General features: G+C 38.3%; 2 protein-coding genes across 2 annotated transcripts; both read right to left on the bottom strand.

Moving 5' to 3' along the window:
• Nucleotides 1-1,830: 1,830 nt before the first annotated feature.
• On the bottom strand, nt 1,831-17,327 carry LOC139973849 (uncharacterized). The gene is made up of 6 exons (XM_071980723.1): nt 17,300-17,327; nt 15,553-15,710; nt 15,063-15,173; nt 11,165-11,212; nt 7,009-7,176; nt 1,831-6,487 (listed from the first exon to the last, which is right to left on the bottom strand). Exons 1-6 carry the CDS (start codon nt 17,325-17,327, stop codon nt 6,470-6,472), a joined length of 531 nt encoding a protein of 176 aa, XP_071836824.1. The 3' UTR covers nt 1,831-6,469.
• Nucleotides 15,855-20,500, bottom strand: LOC139974425 (uncharacterized). The gene is made up of 3 exons (XM_071981581.1): nt 20,212-20,500; nt 19,224-19,496; nt 15,855-18,516 (listed from the first exon to the last, which is right to left on the bottom strand). Exons 1-3 carry the CDS (start codon nt 20,212-20,214, stop codon nt 18,439-18,441), a joined length of 354 nt encoding a protein of 117 aa, XP_071837682.1. The 5' UTR covers nt 20,215-20,500; the 3' UTR covers nt 15,855-18,438.
• Between the last annotated feature and the right edge of the window lie 1,065 nt (nt 20,501-21,565).

The following is a 21,565-nucleotide window of genomic DNA, read 5'->3' on the forward strand; positions in this document are numbered from 1 at the left end:
ATTTTTGCACCTCAAACTTGAAAAAGTAAGACCGAAAAACTTTTACGACGAACAAAGGATTAAAATCTTTTGTTGTCCCTAAAAGTTTTTCGCTTTTCTATTGTCCCTATGAAGTTGCAAACTGAGCGAAAAAAGTGTCATAAGAGGGCGCAAAGGCGATAAATGTGTATCTTTTCTGGTAGTTCGCGACACGCTGATTACGAATCTGAAGTTTATTTTCGAATTGGGTACCAAAAGGAGGTACTTTTTTTAACTTTTCAAGACAAAACACCTATTTTTGGCGCAAATAGAAATAATATGAACAAAAAGCCTTTCCCGGTCAGATAATAACACGAAATTGGTGTATAACAAAGACAAGGGTGTCTTCTACTCCACGTCTAATTTTAATTTCGATGGGTGTTTCAGAGAGGACAAGAGAGGGGGCTGAAAAGAGGGGGTTTTCCAAATGGTGCACTTATAAAGAACACGTATTTCTATCTTGTACTTTGGGACCACGTATCTCCCGAACGGAAGCAGATATGGACGTGGGAGTTGCAGATTTGGGCTCCTGAGCATCGATTACTCCCTATTACGTCTTTTGGGCTAAATCGATTTGGGGTCAATTTTTGGCAATTTTTATTTGCGCCAAAAGTAGGTTTTTTGTCTGAAAAGTTAAAAAAGTACTTCTTTTTGGTACCCAATTCCAAAATAAACTTCAGATTCGTAATCAGCGTGTCGCGAACTACCAGAAAAGATACACATTTATCACATTTGCGACTACAAATTTTTGCACCTCAAACTTGAAAAAGTAAGACCGAAAAACTTTTACGACGAACAAAGGATTAAAATCTTTTGTTGTCCCTAAAAGTTTTTCGCTTTTCTATTGTCCCTATGAAGTTGCAAACTGAGCGAAAAAAGTGTCATAAGAGGGCGCAAAGGCGATAAATGTGTATCTTTTCTGGTAGTTCGCGACACGCTGATTACGAATCTGAAGTTTATTTTCGAATTGGGTACCAAAAGGAGGTACTTTTTTAACTTTTCAAGACAAAACACCTATTTTTGGCGCAAATAGAAATAATATAAACAAACAAAAGGCCTTTCCCGGTCAGATAATAACACGAAATTGGTGTATAACAAAGACAAGGGTGTCTTCTACTCCACGTCTAATTTTAATTTCGATGGGTGTTTCAGAGGGGACAAGAGAGGGGACTGAAAAGAGGGGGTTTTCCAAATGGTGCACTTATAAAGAACACTTAATTCTATCTTGAACTTTGGGTCCACGTATCTCCCGAACGGAAGCAGATATGGACCTGGGAGTTGCAGATTTGGGCTCCTGAGCATCGATTAACTCCTGTTACGTAATTTGGGCGAAATCGAGTTTGGGTCAGTTTTGGGAAAAACTGCAAGGGGTACGTTACCATTACGGTTTTTTTAGGTGAAAAACCTTTTTGTCGCAAAGGCGATTAATGTGTATCTTTTCTGGTAGTTCGCGACACGCTGATTACGAATCTGAAGTTTATTTTGGAATTGGGTGTTGTGTGGGGGCTGCAATATCCTGTCTTGTCAGAACAATTTTTTGGGCAAACTAGTCTGTAAGATTTGTCATAACATCCTGTTATATATATATATATATATATATATATATATATATATATATATATATATATATATATATATATACGATATGTAGGGGTGTTAAGCGAGGTCAACTTCAAGTTCCATTTGTAAGGACCAGAAAAGTTCTCAAATCGCTCTCTGTTTTTTCTTCCACACACTAGAAATGAGAGAGAGACAGACAAGAAATAAATACGGAAAGAAAAGGAATTTCAGGATCACCTGTTTATTTTTCCACTTCTTTTGGGACACGATATTGCAACATTATTAAGCAAAAGTGCAAAGAACCACATGTGTGAATCGCATACATAAAAAGGCAATTGCCATGGAGACAATGAATACACAATAGAAACCAGTGGTTCCTGCAATTATTGGACGTGCATTGAAAATTCTACATAGCTTCGTGTACTGTGATAGAACGCTTCACCCATTCTGCACAAAAAAAATACCGTGACGAGACGTCGCGATGTCGGAGCGTCCCCTCCCATTTTGTACCTCGGTAGAGGTTACTTACGTACGACAACGATGACATGACGTGGGTGTTATCTGCATGTGGTACAGGACTATGTGTATTAACTAAAGCACCTAAAGAAGCCATTCCAATCCCACAAGCAATGATAAAGCCATAGTAAAGAAAGGAAACATATGCAAATGACTAAAAGAAAAGAAAAATTAGTATATATATCACCATTCCCCCATGCATTATGTTATTATGTTTGGTTTCTACTGGAACAAAATGTGTCAAGTGTCTTTTACCCCCACCCTCCCCCCACTATTTTTGATTGAAAATTAATTCCGAGTTTAGAAAGGCTAGGGTAACAGTCAGTACCTTTTGTCCAAAAACTATAAATATTGGAAAAGAGAAGTCCCTGTCACTCCCCAGCCTGGGATTAAGAGACGATCCAAAGTCTACTCTTCCAACCAACCAACCACTTCACAAAACAAAACCTCTTTTCTGGAAAGGAAAAAAAAACACTTCAGATCGACCTGGGTGATCTTGCCGTACAAATACAACGTCACGATTAATACCATGGCAATTTCTTTACAGCATTTTTGACCATCATCCCATTCACTCTTCGATAACCAGTTATAGGTTTCCTTATATCAATATTCAAATTTGGTTACATAACACTAATTAACTACCATACAGGATATACATTCAACGTTTTATCTCAACTTAAACTTTAAATGAATTTTGTATCATTTTACAGCCTTGCAGTTATACCTCGCCTCACCTTCCCAAATTTTTTGGGCTTCCATTCATTTTTTTTATTTATTTCTGTGCAAAGAATCTATTTTTCCAAAAATTTTAGTTAAGCAAACTACATGCATGAACTATACAATCTGTAGGGGTAACGGTTCCCATGGTGACTGCAAAACCCTCCACTTAAACACGAACGCTCACATGACGACAACATGGAAAATCAGGCATAGGAATCATGCGAATTTTGATATATGACATGAATATTCATTGTGCTTGTAGTTTCAGTACATCTGTAATGAACATCAGTTGATCCAAACTTGTCTAAAAATACTGCCTCTTTCTATTTGTAATATTTCCCTTCAACCTCTGCTATTGTTACAAATCTCTTAATAAGGCACCCCTCTGACATACACACAATGCCTGCAGAATGAGTCATTGCGTCCACATCACCATGGTGACCTCACAAATAGGCAAAATACCAAGAAAGTTGTTGAATGAAATGGGATGTTTTCTACTTGGCTGCTCTCTTCCTGTTGATCTGAATACTTTGATATGTCGATACAAATTCATGAATATTCAATAGCACTGCACTAAACTAACATCAGCTAATAAATATTCATAGCCATAACACCAATATCCATATATCCCATGAGCACTTGTTCCTGGAGTGGCCTCTGCTCAATGTTGATTATGGGTATGTAAACTCCCAAATTAATGGAAAATCCCCCCAAAAAAATTGTCTCCATAGTTGGTCTTTAAGTTGTACATGTTTACCATGAGGACACCATGCCAAGTTCTTGGCCTTTGGTACGACTGTTCCATTTATCCACGGGACAATGGTACAGCCCAGTCAATGAACCCGCCCAGAGGTTACAGGAGAATGCACCATCTCGTGGTCTGAAGATAGCTATTCCCTTATTATCAAATCACAGCATGCATAACTACAGGTTTGTTCACACCCCCCATGTTTAAACTTGTAAAATGCATTTGAAGTTTACAGGCAAATATTATTCTGCACCATAATCATAGCTACACCTTTCATAAGTCAAGAGCAAGACTATATACAAATAAAGAGTCAACAGCGGGCTAACAGACTTCATACTTTAACAACCTGTCGCCGTATTTCACTGCTTATTCTGTGTTCAGACTTTAAAAAAACAACAGAACACAGTTTAATATTTCAATATATATGACATAGATGAAACAACATTGAAGAACTATCTTAGTGAATACAAGTCGTAATGAAATACTTTAAACATGAATACATGCATCCAAGACGTAACCTAATAACACAAGGAATATATTCATAACTTTTACATGTCTAGCCATTTAATTATTATGAATTAACAAACAAAAAAACAGTAAAGATTGTTTTTAAGCTTGGCTTTGTTGTACAAATGAAGATTACATTCATATCTTAAGGTAAATAATAAAAAATTTCAGCAGGCAGTCATATTTGAAAAACAAAATACCCTTTGAAAAGTTTGTTTCCTTCTTTCTTTTATTACAAAATACCAAGTTTCACAAAGCCCATTCATTCTTCATCCATTCAACAAGGTTAATTGTTTTATTCATGCTACTCTACACTACACTAGATAACTAAACAAACCACATTCCATACAGATCGGCCTCTGTTGACCAGATGCTGTTACTGAAATATTCTTTTTTCTTTTCTTTCTTTTGTTAAACCTGCGAAAATAAAAAAAACGACCTATATGATAATTACGTTATTTTTGTTTTGTTTTCGTTACAATTAAAATTGCACTTACTAAGGTACTCCTACAACTAAGTTTTAAGTAGGTCTGAATCCAAAGCCAATAGAAAAAAAAAAGCTATCCTTCAAATATGGAAACAAAATGAAGCATGCCTGTGAAGTGTACATAACACGATGTGTTTATATGAGAGCATGCAAATCTTACAGGCAGTTTCAAAGTGTTTCTTATTGACATTAGAAAAAAGCAGTATCTGCTCGTCTACTATGTTTAACATCTTTGGCAAAACAAATTAAAGCAATTCCAGATCATTTCCTATCTCCATGGATCGTACATGGCATACTAGAAATTGGATATGGCTAAGGCTCCTGGCAAAAAATGCTTGTGCAATTTTTTAAGTGATTTTAGAGAATAAGCAAAAAAAATAATTACAAATGATAAATTAGCAAAGGGATTGTTTCTATTCTTATTTCCGTGTGATGCTCCTGATAACCGCACATAAACAGAGTAAATATTAGCTTCATTGTTTCCTGGAACTTTGCACTGCGGCATGTTGAGAATTAATTCTAAACATCCCTCTCTCGTCCTGTGAAGAGAGTTTTGTTACAACATAACGCTAGTCTGATAGTCCTTGATCCACGAGAATATACAGAAATATTTCAGCAAAGCGATTTTCAATGTCTACTTTCACAACAGCAGTTCTAATGTGGTTTAAAAATCTTGGCTGGATTTTTGAAGTTCAAGAACTAAAATAAAAAAAAGTATGTATAAAAAGTGACGTTTGTGCTCCAATCTAATAAGATTACGAACGAGTGGCTTTGTCTCAATCGTAAAGGCAGTTTGTATATATCAAAGACCTGTTGTATCATGATTTCTATCACTGTGACCTGGCCTCAAAACAAAAACAAAAGACAAACTTTCTCTTCACAACATGCATGATATTAACAACAATGCAAACATTCAGATAGGTTAAAAAAAAAAATACTAATGAGATTAACATTTCAGGGAAATCCAAAAACCGAACCAACACATGGTCCCGTTACAAAACCGGGGCATGCAAGAAGGAAGGAAGGAGCCTTTATATGCGCCATTCTCATACATATCTACACAGAATACTAAACGAGGAAAGTGATACGACTTCAATGCTTAAAATCTGTTCCGACAAATACATGATATTATGTACTATACAAAAAAGTTACATTATGCGACTGGAGTAAATAGACCGTGTACGCTCTGCGATCCTGTAAGCCTAAAAATTTAAGAGAAAAAGTAAGGGGGGAAAAAAAATAAACAGAGGGAGAAAACTTTCCCCTGGAACGTAATGCTGATCCAGTCTAGAGTTAATTTCACTATTTGACAACAAACCCAATAAACTTATATAATGGAAGCCAAAGAAACAAAACAAAAATCTGGACATTTTAATACCATTGACCACTGCCCTGGCTACTTCCCGTCGCCATGGACACTTGAGAGAAGCTTCTCGCATCACAGAGTAGGCATATACTTGACTTACATGTAGCTGTTATAATGCATCTACAAACATAGTACTTGCAATGAGAAAAAAAAAATAGAAAAAAATCGTAATAACGAGAGGGGAGAGGATTAATGTGATCAGTACTTGAGAGATATGTTGGCCCACTCTCCTTCCCACAGCGTCGGACAGTTGAACTCTAACAGTCCTACGTTTACAACCAACTTTCCACGCAAACAAACTTATGACAAGAAATTTGACCTGTCATTTTAAAAGTAGCGATTCTTCCTCTAGCTCTCCGCCTTTTTGTCCTTCTTCTTCTTTGACAAGAATGATGGCGTTCGGAACTTCTTCTTCTTCTCGGTCAATGAGAGAGCAGGTCCTTCGAGAGGGAACCTTCCACGCTCTGACTCTCCTCGGGGGTGGGGGAGGGTGCCCTGTCATCGTTGTCTTCCTTCTCGCCGTTCACCATACTGACTGTGGTCGTTTCTACCGTCCTCGGTTAATCTGAAAGAGTTGTGAGGAGAGAGAGAGGATGGAAAACTGCAATCGTACAAGCGAGAGACATTGACAAGATCATAATTAATTTATACCATGACTGGTTGGGATGATAGCGGAGTTTAACAGAATTGGAGTGGCAGGGTAGGAGCAGGATTTTAATGTGGTGAGATGGGGAAGGGGTAGCATGATTTAAGCCAGAAATGGAACTGCTGAGGAGAGATTCAAATCTGTGTTGCGGAGGAGGAAACGTACGGAGATGGGTTTTCTCACTCTCCTTGAAGAGTGAAACAGACAGACGTATACTGATAACATCTAAAGTAGGGTGTAAATCTGTCTTTCATGGCAATTCCTTGGGAGGGGTAAGGTAAGGGAAGGGGAGGACAAGGGCTGAAAGGTCATAGATCCAAGCTGTGTCAGCGAGCCCTCATATCAGACCAATCTGCCCAACCCCTGCACCCAACCCACCAAAAAAAAAAAATGGATCAAAAAAATTTTATCTACAGGACTTGTAAATGAGATGAACAAACCTTGACCAGATTTATCCGCAATTTCTTTCTTGTAATCAAGGAAATCTCTCTCTGATATCGACGTGAATGGATTGGGAGTGTAGGCTGTGTACAGTACAGCCTCGTCTTGGTACTCCCTCTGGATAATTCCTTTAGACTTGGCGTAGACTTGAGCGTTCGGGTCGTTGGCTGAGGAGGGCAAAATCAAGGAAGACGAGGTGTGAGCTGTTAATTCATATTTATTAAAACCTCTGTTGTATTTCTCTCGTCCCTCTTTTGACCAAGACAAGAATCAGCAGAGGATGAAACCATTCATCACATCTGTCAGTTTAATTTTTTCCATGTGTAATATAATATAATTCATACTTCTGTGTTATATGTGTTTAATATAAAATTAACTCATACTTCTACCATTTGTAATATATATATATATAAAGGCGGCCATCATGGCTTGAAAATATGACATAAAATATTGCAGAAAGACTGTCAAATATACATCCCTCTCTCAAGATGGAAAGCAGAAATGTGATAGTGTTATTTTTGATATAATGTACATGCAGAGGTTCATCATAATAATAATTATAAATATGGATAAATGCATTATAGGTTTAGTAATTTCTAGCAACTTTACATTTGCATATATGTTCAAGCTTCACTGAGATGATAACAGCATTAAAAAGTAAGACTCGTAACTCTTGACAGGAGGAACTCTAAACAGGTAAATTTGTCAACAACAGGTTGGAAGAAAGACAGGACCCAGTGACAAAGGCTTGTAACGGTTTATCCAAACCCAGGAAGGAAGTAATCATTGACCGTCACAAACGCCCATTACGATAATAACGACTAATTTTAACTAAAGGCAACTGTACTGCTATCTCTTTGTTTCAGTCTCCTTTTAAATTTCTTGTTTGTTCACTCTTCTCTCAACAGTTCAAAGAAGCTTGTCTCATTTAATAACGATGGCTTTTAAGAGTCCAAGGAAGTAGAGGAAAAGAATGCCACAAAATGTGACAACTTAACATGGTCCTGGAGTGAATGCTGATTGGTCGAATCATCCGGAAGATGAGAGCATTGTACATTAAGCAGGACATGCAGAACGACACTGACCACAAATCTTGATATGGCATGAGATCTCCCTCATTTCAGCCCCCTCTGACAGCCAATAATCTCCCATCCTCCACCCCGTCCCCAACCCAAGTGAAAACTTCAATGTGAAGGTGAAATATTACAAGAATTTGTCCCAAAAAAATGTTATTATTCAATAATGTTGAATTTTGTATTCATATTATATAACATTATAACAAATATTTGGAATAATAAGTTTGAAATTATTAAGTAAATGTGAGTGCCCACATGCCAAAAAAAGTAAAAAAGAAAAAAGGAATACATGAAAACTAGAAATGTGAGCAGGCACAGGCAAAGCAGTTAATGTGCAGATAAATAAAAGGAGGAAGAATACAGAAACAAAACCAAAAAGAAACCTTAATAGAGAAATGAACAAAAGCACTTTAAGTATTGAGATTTGGGCTGCTTGAATGAAGTGCTTGAATGCAGGAAAATTTAAATTGAAAATGGTTTGTTTTTAACTCCTTTTTTTTCTGCTTAAATAGGCCGCACAAGGTACGTATTATTGTTTTTATAACCATTCCCACAGCTGTTTGTCTGGACTGGAAAGTGATAATGAAAAACTGTTGACCGCTTTCTTTTTTCGAATGACAAATTAATTTCAAGAGTAATATTTCTTGATTCTTAAACTGCAAAAACAGTGTTAGAGATCCGCCACGGCTGGATTGTATGCGTTCAACTTGCCACAATAACTTCCTCCACAGGTTTGGTAAAATTACTGTTAATCAATCATTTCAGTTGCGCTGAATTCTTCTGAAAGCCTTCGATTTATTTATTACAGAATTTCAATATCAGGAAGTCAAGCTGTTTTCTCTTTTGGTCTTCCTTTGTGCAGTTGTACACTCATTTGTGCGTTGAAGTCACCCAGACGGACTTGACAAACTTGATGTTGCTATAGCAACTAACAGCGTTCTCAGAAGACACTGCAACTTTCTGTGTGAAACTGTGACTACAAATTTGACCATACCCTGTCTAGTCCCACAAAAATTGTAAAGTAAGCAGGCACCTGGATAACTGTTGAGGGCTTACACAATTTTTGGTGTCATATTACCATCAAAAAATAATGAAAATGATAATAAATGAGACTTATATAGCGCCAAATCAGTAAACAAAAGTCACTGCTCAAAGCGCTTTACAAAGAATTAATTTACAAAAGAACAAGTGAAAAAATGGGTCTTAAGTAGACTTTTGAAAGTAGAAAGTTTATAGCATGTTCGAATGTGATCTGGTAACTTGTTCCAGAGATAAGACCCAGAGTATTGGAAGCTTCTGTAACCATAGCTCTTCAATCGTGGTTTTGGAACAGTTAAATACAGTTTGTTGGAGGAATGAAGTGTGCGAGTTGGAGTATATGGCAAGAGAAGTTGTGACAGGTACACAGGCCGTTCAAGATGATGAGCACAAAACGTGACAAGTTTATACTGGATTCTGTAGCTGATAGGGAGCCAATGAAGTTCCTTCAGAAATGAAAGTTTTCTTGTTTTTGTCTCTTAATCATCTCTCTGTCATTCAATTCACAGGGGTTTGAACTTTGAACCATCCTGATACACCCACAATTACATATTGGCAGTGAAAATTAATCCTCCTATGGCGCTGTGACGAGAATGCAAAAAATTGTGTTAAAAAAAAATGATTGCAATGTTTGGGAAAAATGAAAGATAAAAGAAAAACTTTCCCCAGTGTTTATGTAGTTTACACGACTGAATTTCTGTGCCATGCAATAATTACCAGAACTGCAACTGATGTGTCTTAACTTTCAGATTGGGTTTGCTTCTCTTTGGAGTAGTACTACATCCAATTTTTCAATTTTCAGATCAGAAGCAACTTAATTGGAAAATGATAGCCTTTTTTTCCCTTCAATTTTCCCTTGAAAATGATAAGCATTTCCTTGTTCTTTTTCTTTGGTTTTAATTTCATTTACTTGACATCAATCTTGATGCAGGTGAAATTTCTAGATATAGTTGAAAATTTAATTTGTCTGTTTTTGCTTTTTCAAAATTTTGTTGAAAACTGATAAGTTAATGTTTTTCTATAAATATTGAAGACTTAAAAAAAGGGATTATCCTGCATTTAAAATTGTCTGATCAACGGTTTTAACATCTGAGCACCACACTAGCATTGTTTTGCTGTTAGCGTGTAAAGGAAAAGCATTTTACAGCACGTGGGCTGTGTTTTCGTCTTTTTAGCTTTGGTATACATTTTTTCATAGGCCAAAGACAGAGAGCATAAAAGCCAAGGAATAGAGAGTTTGTTGAGGGTATTCAAACCACATTGACTACAAGCAGTCAAACCTGCAATCAGTAGAGTTGCTGGTAGCAATTCACTAATTGTTTAAATAACCGGTATCTGGTTAAGTAGCCACTGGATAGCTCCGTAAAAACACTTTGACGAGTTTTACTTCAGGGCTGTCGAAATGGGTGCAATTAGCCCGTAAACATATGATGCTTGGCATGGCAAAACATGGATGGGGCAGACATTGAGACTTCGTATTTAGAGAGGACAGAAAGAAACAAACAAGCAGAGACTTAAAGTAGACTCCAGATGTCGTTTTATCACTGAATGGAGAATCGGTTGAGAGAGCATTTCAGAGACGAAGACTGAATTGAAAACTAAAAGATCAATCAATTTTGCGAAGTAGCATTTAACGTACTACACTTTATATTCAATTCCAATTACCACCAGGTGAACGCAATATTATGCAATATTTCCGTACGAAACCCTTGGTGTATTTCTCCCCCTCCAACCCACGCCCAAAGAGGTGCAACTTCACATGGCTAATTAGCCTGATCACCTCTGTCCCTTCTGCTATATGCAAAGTTAAGTAAGACATCTTGAACTTCTCTTACATTTGATCTTTCTGTGGTTTTAAGAATTTTGCATATTTCAAGTATTCAGGGTGGCATTTTTTGTTCTAATAATGTCCTCATAGATAATACGCAAACCTCAAGTTTGCAATATAAATCCACCCTGACAAAATGATGATATTTCGGTTGCTATTATTTCCCAAGATGCGCTTTTGTTTTGCTTTTGTTAATAAATTTATTTCCAATACCTGTTGGCCCGGTTCCATACCGTCATGAGAATCCGACAGCGGCGCATCCTGGACGACCGAGTGGGGAAGGAAAACCAAAACTTGCAACAACATCAACGACAACGACAGAGTAAATACAGACTTGTGACATGTTGTGACAAATTGTAACAACGTCACATCAAAATCACATCATTGTAGCATTTCTTCGCTGAACAGTAACAACAAAAAATGCCCAAAAAGATGGCTGAATTGAGAAAGAAAACAGTTTCTCCTTTCTCCCCTCTTTTCGGTCGAGGCAACATCACAGCTTTGAGAGAAAGTCAAGCAATTTTGGGGGAACTAGTTTAAGAAGATTGAAGAATGACAGCATTTAAAGGTGATATGCACTACTGTAATTTGACTAAAAGTGGAGCTATATTCCAAGCAGGCAATTTAGATTAAAGGAGCACTTTTCCCCCCATTTTTTTTTTAAACTGTTTGTTAGCCAAACACTAAAGCTAAAACAGTTACAGTAAAACATGGAAAAGACTAACGCTAAAAGCTAATATGGACATAGTCGGAGGTTAAAACTTCCTCTTTGTGTAATTTCTATCATTTGAACATTATGTTCGTATTTGATATGGTATACATGGTTTGGTTTTTAATTGACATTTTTCAAGCTGAATGCAACTTTAACTGAGCAATAAACATACAGTCTGGCAGGATCAGAACCGATGTTTCAGAAAGTCTGGCGCATCTAAAATAATATTCTTTGAGAATCTCCTGGGTATTAATTCTCTAAACTATAGTTTAATTATGAAATTATTTTCTTGTATCTTTCTGATGTTCAGCAAAGATACATACATTACCACAAAAGCATTTTTTCATGCAAAATGAGGGTGAAAGTGAAGCTTACGAAACAATATCACTTCAAAAATAATTTCAAATAAAACACTCAATTGAAAAGAAAAGAAAAGCTGCAGGTAAGTCTATCAAACATGTGAGTTTAGTCAAACCAATCCGAAAACAACTGCAATTTGGGGGTGGGGATAGGTGGAGGGTAGAGGTTGGGTAGAACAGCACTGATCAACCGAGTTCACCAACAAAAGTACAGCAAAGCATTGATTTATGGAAACTCACATAAAAGGTGACATGATTTCTCTACACTTAAAACCAATCACTTTGTGTAATCATTAAAGAGGCCATGACACGAAAAATCCAACTAATCGAGAGTAGCTTCCTCTGAATCTATGAGAAAATCTATATTCAAAACTGTCCTCATCACCTTGAAAACCTCAAGGACTAATTATTAATTAACGTTTTAATATCCTCATCCAAAAATATATATCTCAAAATGCGATTTCACAACAAGACAATGATGACGTCGTGTTAGGAACACAAGTGCCAAGCCCAGGCATGTACCGGATGCGCGACAATCATACCGTTCCATATACACGCACATTTACACTGAGAGAACAACCACTGTTATTGCGCTATATCGCTAGAAATTTCCAATTGTTTTACAACTGTTGTAAACTATCAGAGAGGACTGCCGGTCCGTTGTGTTGTTGGGGGCTGCATAAATATCATAACCCATGCAATTAGCCTTCATCCATGGCTGAAGGACAAAAAAAACATGGCAATTATGACCAAGTTAGTGCACAACACCAGCGCCAATTTCACTGGGCCTTGCCAGTATACAGCTCCGTATGTTGCGAACACTTCACGAAAGCATACTACGATGATAAAACAAATGGACTTTAACGGGTCGACATAAACAAGTCGTTCTCCTGTCAAGTATTCCACATTAAAAACTCCGAAGACCAGATCGGAGAACAGGAAACCTCCAATGTGGCAAGTGGAGAACCTTGTACATGTATGAATACATAGCCAACACACCGTACATATGGGTTGTAAGTCACCTTAACACAACGCACAATACGGTTTAGGTATTCCGCAAATTCCAACAACACATGCACAAAATGGACTGGATTTTGTGTTTAAAATGCTTCGTTAATATTTTCTTACCACGTTGTATGTTCCTTGCAATAGTTCCGAACGGGTTTCTTCTTCGATATGTTGTGGAGCTTCAATTTCGGCTCGTTTAACAGGCTCGAACTGATACAGTTCTAACACTTCAGGTCCACCCTCAACGTTCGGTTCAATATTGGCCTGATCATCGCCTTCACTGTCTGCTTCGAATATGAGAATGGGCACTCTAATTATAACCCAATTTCACTGCCTGGTGAAGAACCACTATCACTTTGAACTTCGGTTGCCGCAATTGGTTCTGGATCCGCCATTTCACAGGAAATTTTGATTTGATATCGCACTTGTGATCGGTGTTTTGTTTAGTAACTACTAGTGGTATGTGTACTTGTCTACTGTGTACGTGAATGGTATGTTCGGAGGATCGTAAGCAGCGACAACAAATATGTTCAAAACGTGACGTCACATGACGTCATGCAAATCAGATTTTTTTTTCGAGTAAACAAAGTTTCTAACGCCAAAGAGGGTAAATTCATTCTCAATTTTCGACTTGAAAAATCAAGTTTTAAACTGGCATTGGTGAATACATGTTCTAGAGAACATTCTTTGATGGATCCCAAAATTATAGAACTTTGAAATTTTTGTGTCATGGCCACTTTAATGAAGAATATCAAAACAAGCCATAACTGAAAGATATTTGTTGCCGAGTAAGCTGGCTTAAGTAATTTGAGATTGATCAATTGATTCGATCTTATGAATGGAAGTTTGTTCAACCTATTGATTTTAACATGAAGTGCAACTCCAGTGGCATGTCCAAGTACTAGCTTCAGTGTCAATTTACCCACACATTTTATTGGGTGGAGTGGGAGGGGGGAGTAGCTAATTTCTCAACTTTTCCCCGTGGCACATGTACCTTCTTGATCAACATTCACTAATATTACCTACATAGAACCTAACGGCAGGAATGTCGAGACCATTCGTAAATTTCACCACACTTTAATAAGTACACATGGTATCTTTATGATTGTCACACCAGGCACATTGATAAAACAAAATTGCCCTCCCCCCTCCCTTTTATTTTCTCTCTTTCTATTACTTAGTGCTTGTTTTGTATTAATGATGAAGATTTTTACAATTTTTGTAAGCAAGGATACTTTTTGGCAACCCATTGGTAGGTGCAGTCAAGATAATGCTTAATCAAATAACATAAAAAAAATTGTTGGGATTGGGGGATAGGCCAGCCAAGCAATTACCTAACTACAGACGGAAAAAAAAAAAAACTTTACAGTTTTAAGTAAACTGGTACCTTGATCAAACTTAACCATATTATTAAATCTTGATCAATGTTTACAATATTATGTTCATTCCAAGAATTTTCAGTTCGCTGCATTTTTTCTGTTAATTTTCCCACGGTTTTCTCTGCTTTGTGAAACAATTTATTGATGAGAGGGTCGTCGGGCTGATACAGGTGGTTTACTCTCGTACCAGTGTAAAAGCTTAAATGAAACAGGACACTGTTGCGCAGGTATGAGGCGTGTTAGAACACAACAGGAATGGAATGGAAATATACACCCACCCAGCTTCAACCTGACATAAAAATACAAAAGTAGTAAATAGCACAACTTAAAGAACTTTCTTGGGAGAACCCTCCTTTCATGTGGAAAGCGCTCCCTAAATGAGGAGTCCGCTCCCTACAAGAGGTGAACCCTACCTACGTGGGGAGTCCGCTTCAACGAATCCAGGGCCTCACCCACTGATACACTTTTACATTATCTTCTTTTTTTTTACCACTTTTTCTTTAACATACCAGATACATCATTCACTCCTTGGAAGACCGAATTAGGGGAAAGGCTAAAAATGGGAAAGAAGTGAGAGGAAGAAGAAAGCGGTGACAAATAACAAAAATAAAACAACCAATTAGAAATAACAGTGTATAACGTCATCAACGTACGGTTTTAGCCTTCTTCTTGTACTCCTTAGGACCTTGTCCCTGTCTTGCAAACTGTTGTGGATCTGTGATAGCGAGCGAATCACCACTCTTGGGGTCCTTGTCACCTACCCACTGTGAAAAATGAAATGAGAGAGAAGAGTTGTGGATGACACAAAATCACATTATCCAGGATGGTGACAATCCCGCTTCCCCTCCCCCCCCCAAACCCTTCTATCCCTGTTTTCCTTCTGAAAAGATCAACAATTTGCTGAATTAATAGCAAACAAACAAAGGATGACTAACTTCTGATAATTCCATCTGTAGGACATTTTAGATTTAGATTTTTTTGTTTCTGAAGTGCTAAAATCAACATTTTCATCAATTTGGCAAGCGCCTCTTCGATGTCTTGAATTGTCAAAGTCCCCAAATTGCCCAAAATTAAGGATTCTGTCGGGTGATTCTGTCAAACAGATGATGTGCCTACCACCAATTACATGTCAATACTACTCACGTGAATCTTCGTCTTGTAGCCCTCGTCTTCCCCTTCCTCTTTCTCTCTCCAGTCGGCATACTCTTGGGCTACCTCCACCTTGGAGTATGTGTTTGGCGTGTTCAGCCATTTTGTCTTCTCGCCGGCCTGCCTCCTGTTCAAAATCTTGATCGTTTGCTCTTCTCAAATTTGTTGTCGTAGATGTAGGTGAAGTTGGAGGAGGCGGCTGGGTAGGCGACGCTGCTCTTGGGCTTCAGTTCGTGTCTCACACCACGGCTGGTGGTACACATAGCCTGTTCTGTAACCCTGTCACAAATTAAAAAAGTTCCTGCGATCAAATTTTTGTGCTGGGTGCAGATCTAAGTCACTCTTACATCTAACATCAGCAGCACAATATTCTTCCATCTCCCAGGTGGGTAACCTTGCCCTTGGGGTCAGACATCAAAAAGAATATTATGGGAACTTTATCGATGAATGTCAACATTATAAGTGCACATACATGTTACAAAGCAAACATCCCCTACTATGCTTTAATCCTAATCCATAATTTCGATTTGGAGTCGGCAAGTCGCATCAAGACTAGCTATTTTTCCAGCCAAACATACTTTTTTTTAACATTTTCTATTCATTTCATGGAGCAGGCTTTGCTATTGCTGGTGGCATTCTGCTGTTACTCAGAGCCTAGTTCGACTCGGGGGAAAAGCAAACAAAAGTTTGTACAGAAGCAGAATCTTCGGAGGTGGAGAGAGTTGAGGAGAGTGTAATGACTACATATTGATACAGAAGTTACAGACTACGCTCATGGCAAAATCAAGTTCCGTGTAGGCTAGGAGATACAATCATTCCCGAGACAATAAACCTTCCAAATCGATTACATTGTTTGGAAACAGTTTGAAAATTTCAGATAACTATTCTCAGAGGAGAGGGTCATATCAAAGATTAACTCAATCCATACCATTTACTTTGTGTTTGGAGTTGACAAATCTTGTCCCTTTTCATCCCTCAACCCCCTCCACCCCCATTCCCGGGTCGTTAAAAAACAGCTTAAAAAAAGGTAAAACTCTGTAACTTTCACAGGTCTCCAAAATATTCTGGAGCGGAGGAGGAATGAACAAGCTGTAACATAACCCAGAGAACATTTGGCCTCACACTGCTAAGTTTTACAAGCAATCCGACCACGTTGGACCAAGTCCATGTTATCCAAAATGTTAACAGTGAATTAATAGATTTAAACTTCCATTTAGTTTTGTTGTTACGACCTGGCACTGCAATGCAGATGCCGCGGTGCCATTTGAATGTAACATAGTAAAATGGTTGGAACATCAAACACATCCGCAGCAATTCCCACGCGCGTTATCCAAGGGTTGACTTCAAAGCTTGAGGAAAAGTGGAGGCGGGGGGGGGGGGTGGCTACATGCTTAAACAAAGACCTAAGCGTACATCGTTATTTTCATATGAACTGATTTTACTACAGACACTGAAAAGTGTTGAGAGAATATTTAATTTTTGAAAATTTATTTTGAACCAAATAGACTGACATCAGAGCACATTACGTAACTCTATTAACTTAAAATCGAATTTTAAAATGCATTGTAAGTACACTCTATCTATAAGTACAATTTCGGAGCTTGTCCAATATGATCTACTAAATAAAATCACACTCATGTTATTCGTAAATTGAAAAACATTATTTGAGGAAACACGTTTTACACTTTGTAAACTTTAAATCACTCATAACTCGAAAACGGAAGGAGATACAGACTTTTACCGGCAGTGTGAGGAATCGTAAAATGCATTTTAAATAAGCTCTATTTATCTGTACAATTTCGGAGCTTGTCCAATATGATCTGACTGAGTGAGGAAAAAAATGTATAAGTTTAACAAAATAGCGTATAAAAAATAGCACACAAAAAAATCACACGCATGTTATTCTTAAGTGAAAAAAAAAAGCATTACTGAGGCAACACATTTTATATTTTGTAAACTTTATATCACTCATAAATCCTATATTTTTTTTCCCATTTATTTTACATGTTGAGGAATGTTTTAGAAGCATCTACAGTAACTTGTTCAACATCCTTTAAATATAGAATGAATAAAATGGATCTTGTTTTGTGTAACTTACACTACTGCAGGAGACAACTAAAAAGATATTATTTGTGCTGAAGTTCAGTTTTAACTCACAGAAAATTGTTACATTACAACATAAGGAATATTCTTCTGTACAACTAGATAAGGTTATCTACTGTTGCATTAGCCTTCTCTCGCAGTTGCTGTCGGTAGTGCCTGTTGAAGAGATCGATGGTTGTCTTCACACGTGCCCACTCAGCTTCCTCTGCCTGATGTGTCGGCAGCGGTGCAAAGTCAAATATGGAGCGTCTTATTTTCTGTAGGCGGTGTTGATCTGGTTGGGTCTTGCCCCGCTTCCCTGATGTGTTCCCACATACTTGCTCTTCCGCCGTTAAATATTGTGCAACCAGAAGTTTTGCCATTTGCCTTCGATCCTGGCAACATTTAGACAGGAGAACATGGATGGGGCTATCTTGCACTTGCAGTGGTGTGGGTGCGGGTGCGGGCGAGGAAGACAGAGTAAGTAGAGCATTGCCGACTGCACTGGAAAGCTCAATTGGTGGCGGTGTGGCAGGTACAGGCATTGGGGAAGAAGTAGTTGTTGGTGGCTGCTGAATTGACCCTTGCTTCCTCTCCATCTCATCCACTCTCTTCCTCAACTCTGCAAGTTCTTCGGACTGCGCTAACATCTTCAACGATAATTCTGCAAATCGTCCGTCGCACACTGCTGAGCAACCAAAGGCTGGAGTAGCCCTCGACCACTCATCCGGCAAAGGTGGGGGATTGCCCTCTGCTGTGGCTGACAACACCGCTGACTGAAGTGCCATTGTGGCAGCATCAGCGCATCCATCTGCCATCCCTTCTGTCTGTGGCGGACACTGGGGCTGCCGGCCCAATGGCTATCCTCTTTGCAATCTGTTAGAACAAATGAATAAACAAAATGAAGGTTACTGTATTAGGTATGCATCATTTAATCAAGTACGTTCAGTCTGTTTTTCTGCTTTAAAAGTTAGGTGTACTGAGTAAAGAATTATTTTACAGGGACTGCAGAGACAAAAAAAAACCTTTTTTTTCTAGGGAAAAACGGTCCACGGTAATAAGGTGATCATTTCAAAATTTACATAGCAAGAAAAAAATGGAGGAGGCTACCCCCCCCCCACCCCTCTCTGTGGTCCTTGTTATGTACTGGTGTTTGTTTATAATTGAGTCACCTTAAACTTTGTAACTGATCGGCTTTTTCAAACCCACAAAGCTTGTTATAGAAACGATTAAGTTCCATCCCAATTGTGTATATTGAGGACATCTATGAATAGCATCGTATCAATTTATCTTCTTTTGCCATGTTGATCGTTAATGAGGAGAAAGAGGTACTACTATCTGGAACCTGTACTTTTTACGCAGAAATTTCAATTATGCATTTAATAACAACTTCAACTTTTCAAATCGTCACTTTTACAGATATGCAGTACGCTGTATACACACAGTGTCACATTTATATAAATACTTCTTTCCAATTTTTTTGCTGTGTCCGAGCAGGTTATCAAAGGAATTAAATGGAAAGGTGTGATTGAAGGATTTACTGTAAATTACTTCGTAACCACCAAAATGATAGCTCACCGTACCTTTTTGGGCACCAGCGTCCTTGTCTTCTTCATCGTCGACGGAGCCTTGCTTGACGTTCTTTGCATACGTTGTGCGGGGCGCCTGTGCGGGGTTTCGTTTTCTTGGTCCCTTTGGTGGTTGACGACATCCCGATGAACAACAGTATTACTGCGGCTTGTTGAGCCCTCTCCCTGGTTTACAATCATTACTAACCGTTGCCTCCGATGCGTTGATTCCACCAGATTCATATCCTTGAGCCACTCATATTTAAGGCTTCTGCTTTTGGCATAGATCTGGAAGGATATATATAATGTCGATACGGTGAACGACAAAAAAAAAACGCATTTTGAGAACGAGACAACCAAGAAGAATATACTTTATAATGTTCCTCGGGCTTTCGGTGATTGAAAGAAATTGTTGTTGAATTGTTGATTCTAGGCTACAGATACTGTAGGCCCAAAAAGTCTTAAAGATTTAGTTTTCAAATGAAGTGTTAAAAATCGGCCGTATCTCAAGGTTTCAAAAAAAAAAAAAAATTAGATGCAATATATACTGTACATGGTGTTCAGGTCAATTCTTACGTGCGCGACAAAAAAATTATATTTGAGAACGAGACAACTAAGCAGAATATACAAAGTAGTTGCTATTTTGCTTCATTACAGGAACATATTCTAAGCCAATGTTTCTCAGGCTTGCTATAAGAAATAACGAGTTGCTTCGCCACTATACGTTGCGTTAGATATTGTAAACCGCCTACTGTACCCCCTACTTTCACTGGACGAGTAAAGAAGTATCAGTTCAAAAACCATTAATTTTCTTCTAACAAGATATTAACGTTAGATTTTATCATTATCGAGATACTGTATTGAGATTAAAAAATAACCAGAGGAAGACTTAAAGCAAGTTTACACTATCATAACAAAATGGTAAAGAGGCCTACAGTTCTTCAGGGCGATTGGCAATTGGGGGGGGGGGGGGGGGTTGCGACTGTAAATCCTTGGTACTTACCATGCAGTTAAAAGAGTCGTTTTCCTCGACTTTTACACACTCTCCAGAAGTTCCGTCCGCCTTCTTAATTGTTACTTCTTCACCTTTCTGATATAAATACGGTTGGGTTGCTTTCCAATTTTCGCTATCCAGCCGACATTGCCGCTTTGGCACGGACAGTCTCGTCTTTTCTTTAGCAACCGGTAACTCTGTAGTTCGCCCAGCGAATTTTGAAGGCGTCGGCTCTCTTCTCCAAAACTTTTCCAATGAGCCAGATTCCACATGCAGGATCCACTGCTTGCACTGACGTCTTTACTGAAATCATGTTGGTATTGAAATACTACACGGTAATGGCTCTCTTCTACAGAAACTGTATTCGAATGGTAGCAGGGATCTCAAAGTTCTTTGCTTTATACAAAGTAATTACTTTAATGACACCGCCAATAAACTTTCTGCCTATTTTAGGCAGTGCTTTATCTTGTTAACATAATGCAATCAAACATCAATAGGGAGACTACCATGTGGGTCTGTAATAGCTCAACAGGTTTGCTCACTGCATGCATTCATTCTGCAAGGGTCATATCATTACTCAGTTTTCCTTGAGCTATACCTTCGAATACAATATGCCAGGCAAGTTAGTACCAACGCATATACGACTGAATATTGTACGTGCGGCAATTCTCGGAAGAAAACCACCTTTACAAATTTGGCGAGAACTTAAAGATTCTGGTGTGTTGATATCTCGGAACACCGTGAAGAACATTATAGCGAGATTCCGTACGAGAAGTAACCTGCAAAACAAGAAGCGGGGTGGACGGCAATGAAGTATGACTACAGAGCATCTTAAACTTATTGATGGGTTGATGGAGACTAACGACGAGTTGACTTCAGCAGATCTTCGCTGAGAATTACATAAGGCCACGGGCACCAGTTTCGCCACATCCACTATCAGGAAGAAGAAGCTTGAACTTGGTAGGGTGTTTAATCAGACTCAGTTTGCCCAAAATATCAGAAGGCAAAACCGTATGAAGCGTTTGATACACATCAGAGAACTGGCTCTAACGAATGAAACTTACAATGACGTTGTGTTTACTGACGAATGTTCAATCGAGCTAGATCATCATGCCAGGATAGTATTTCACCGTAAAGGCACAAAACCTAAACTTAAAGGAAAACCGAAGCACCCATACAAATTGCACGTGTGGGCCAGTATTTCGAAGCGGGGGGCTACTGACATCTTCATCTTCGATGGGATAATGCGTCAGGAGTTCTTCGTGGAAATTTTACGAGACGCTCTTCTGCCTGTCGGTCCCAAAAATTTCCCAGAAGGTTTTCGTCTGATGCAAGATACCGACCCAAAACACACCAGTCTGTA

The sequence above is a fragment of the Apostichopus japonicus genome, chromosome 9 (assembly GCF_037975245.1).
Source record: "Apostichopus japonicus isolate 1M-3 chromosome 9, ASM3797524v1, whole genome shotgun sequence".
In the NCBI taxonomy this organism is placed as follows: Eukaryota; Metazoa; Echinodermata; class Holothuroidea; order Aspidochirotida; family Stichopodidae; genus Apostichopus; species Apostichopus japonicus.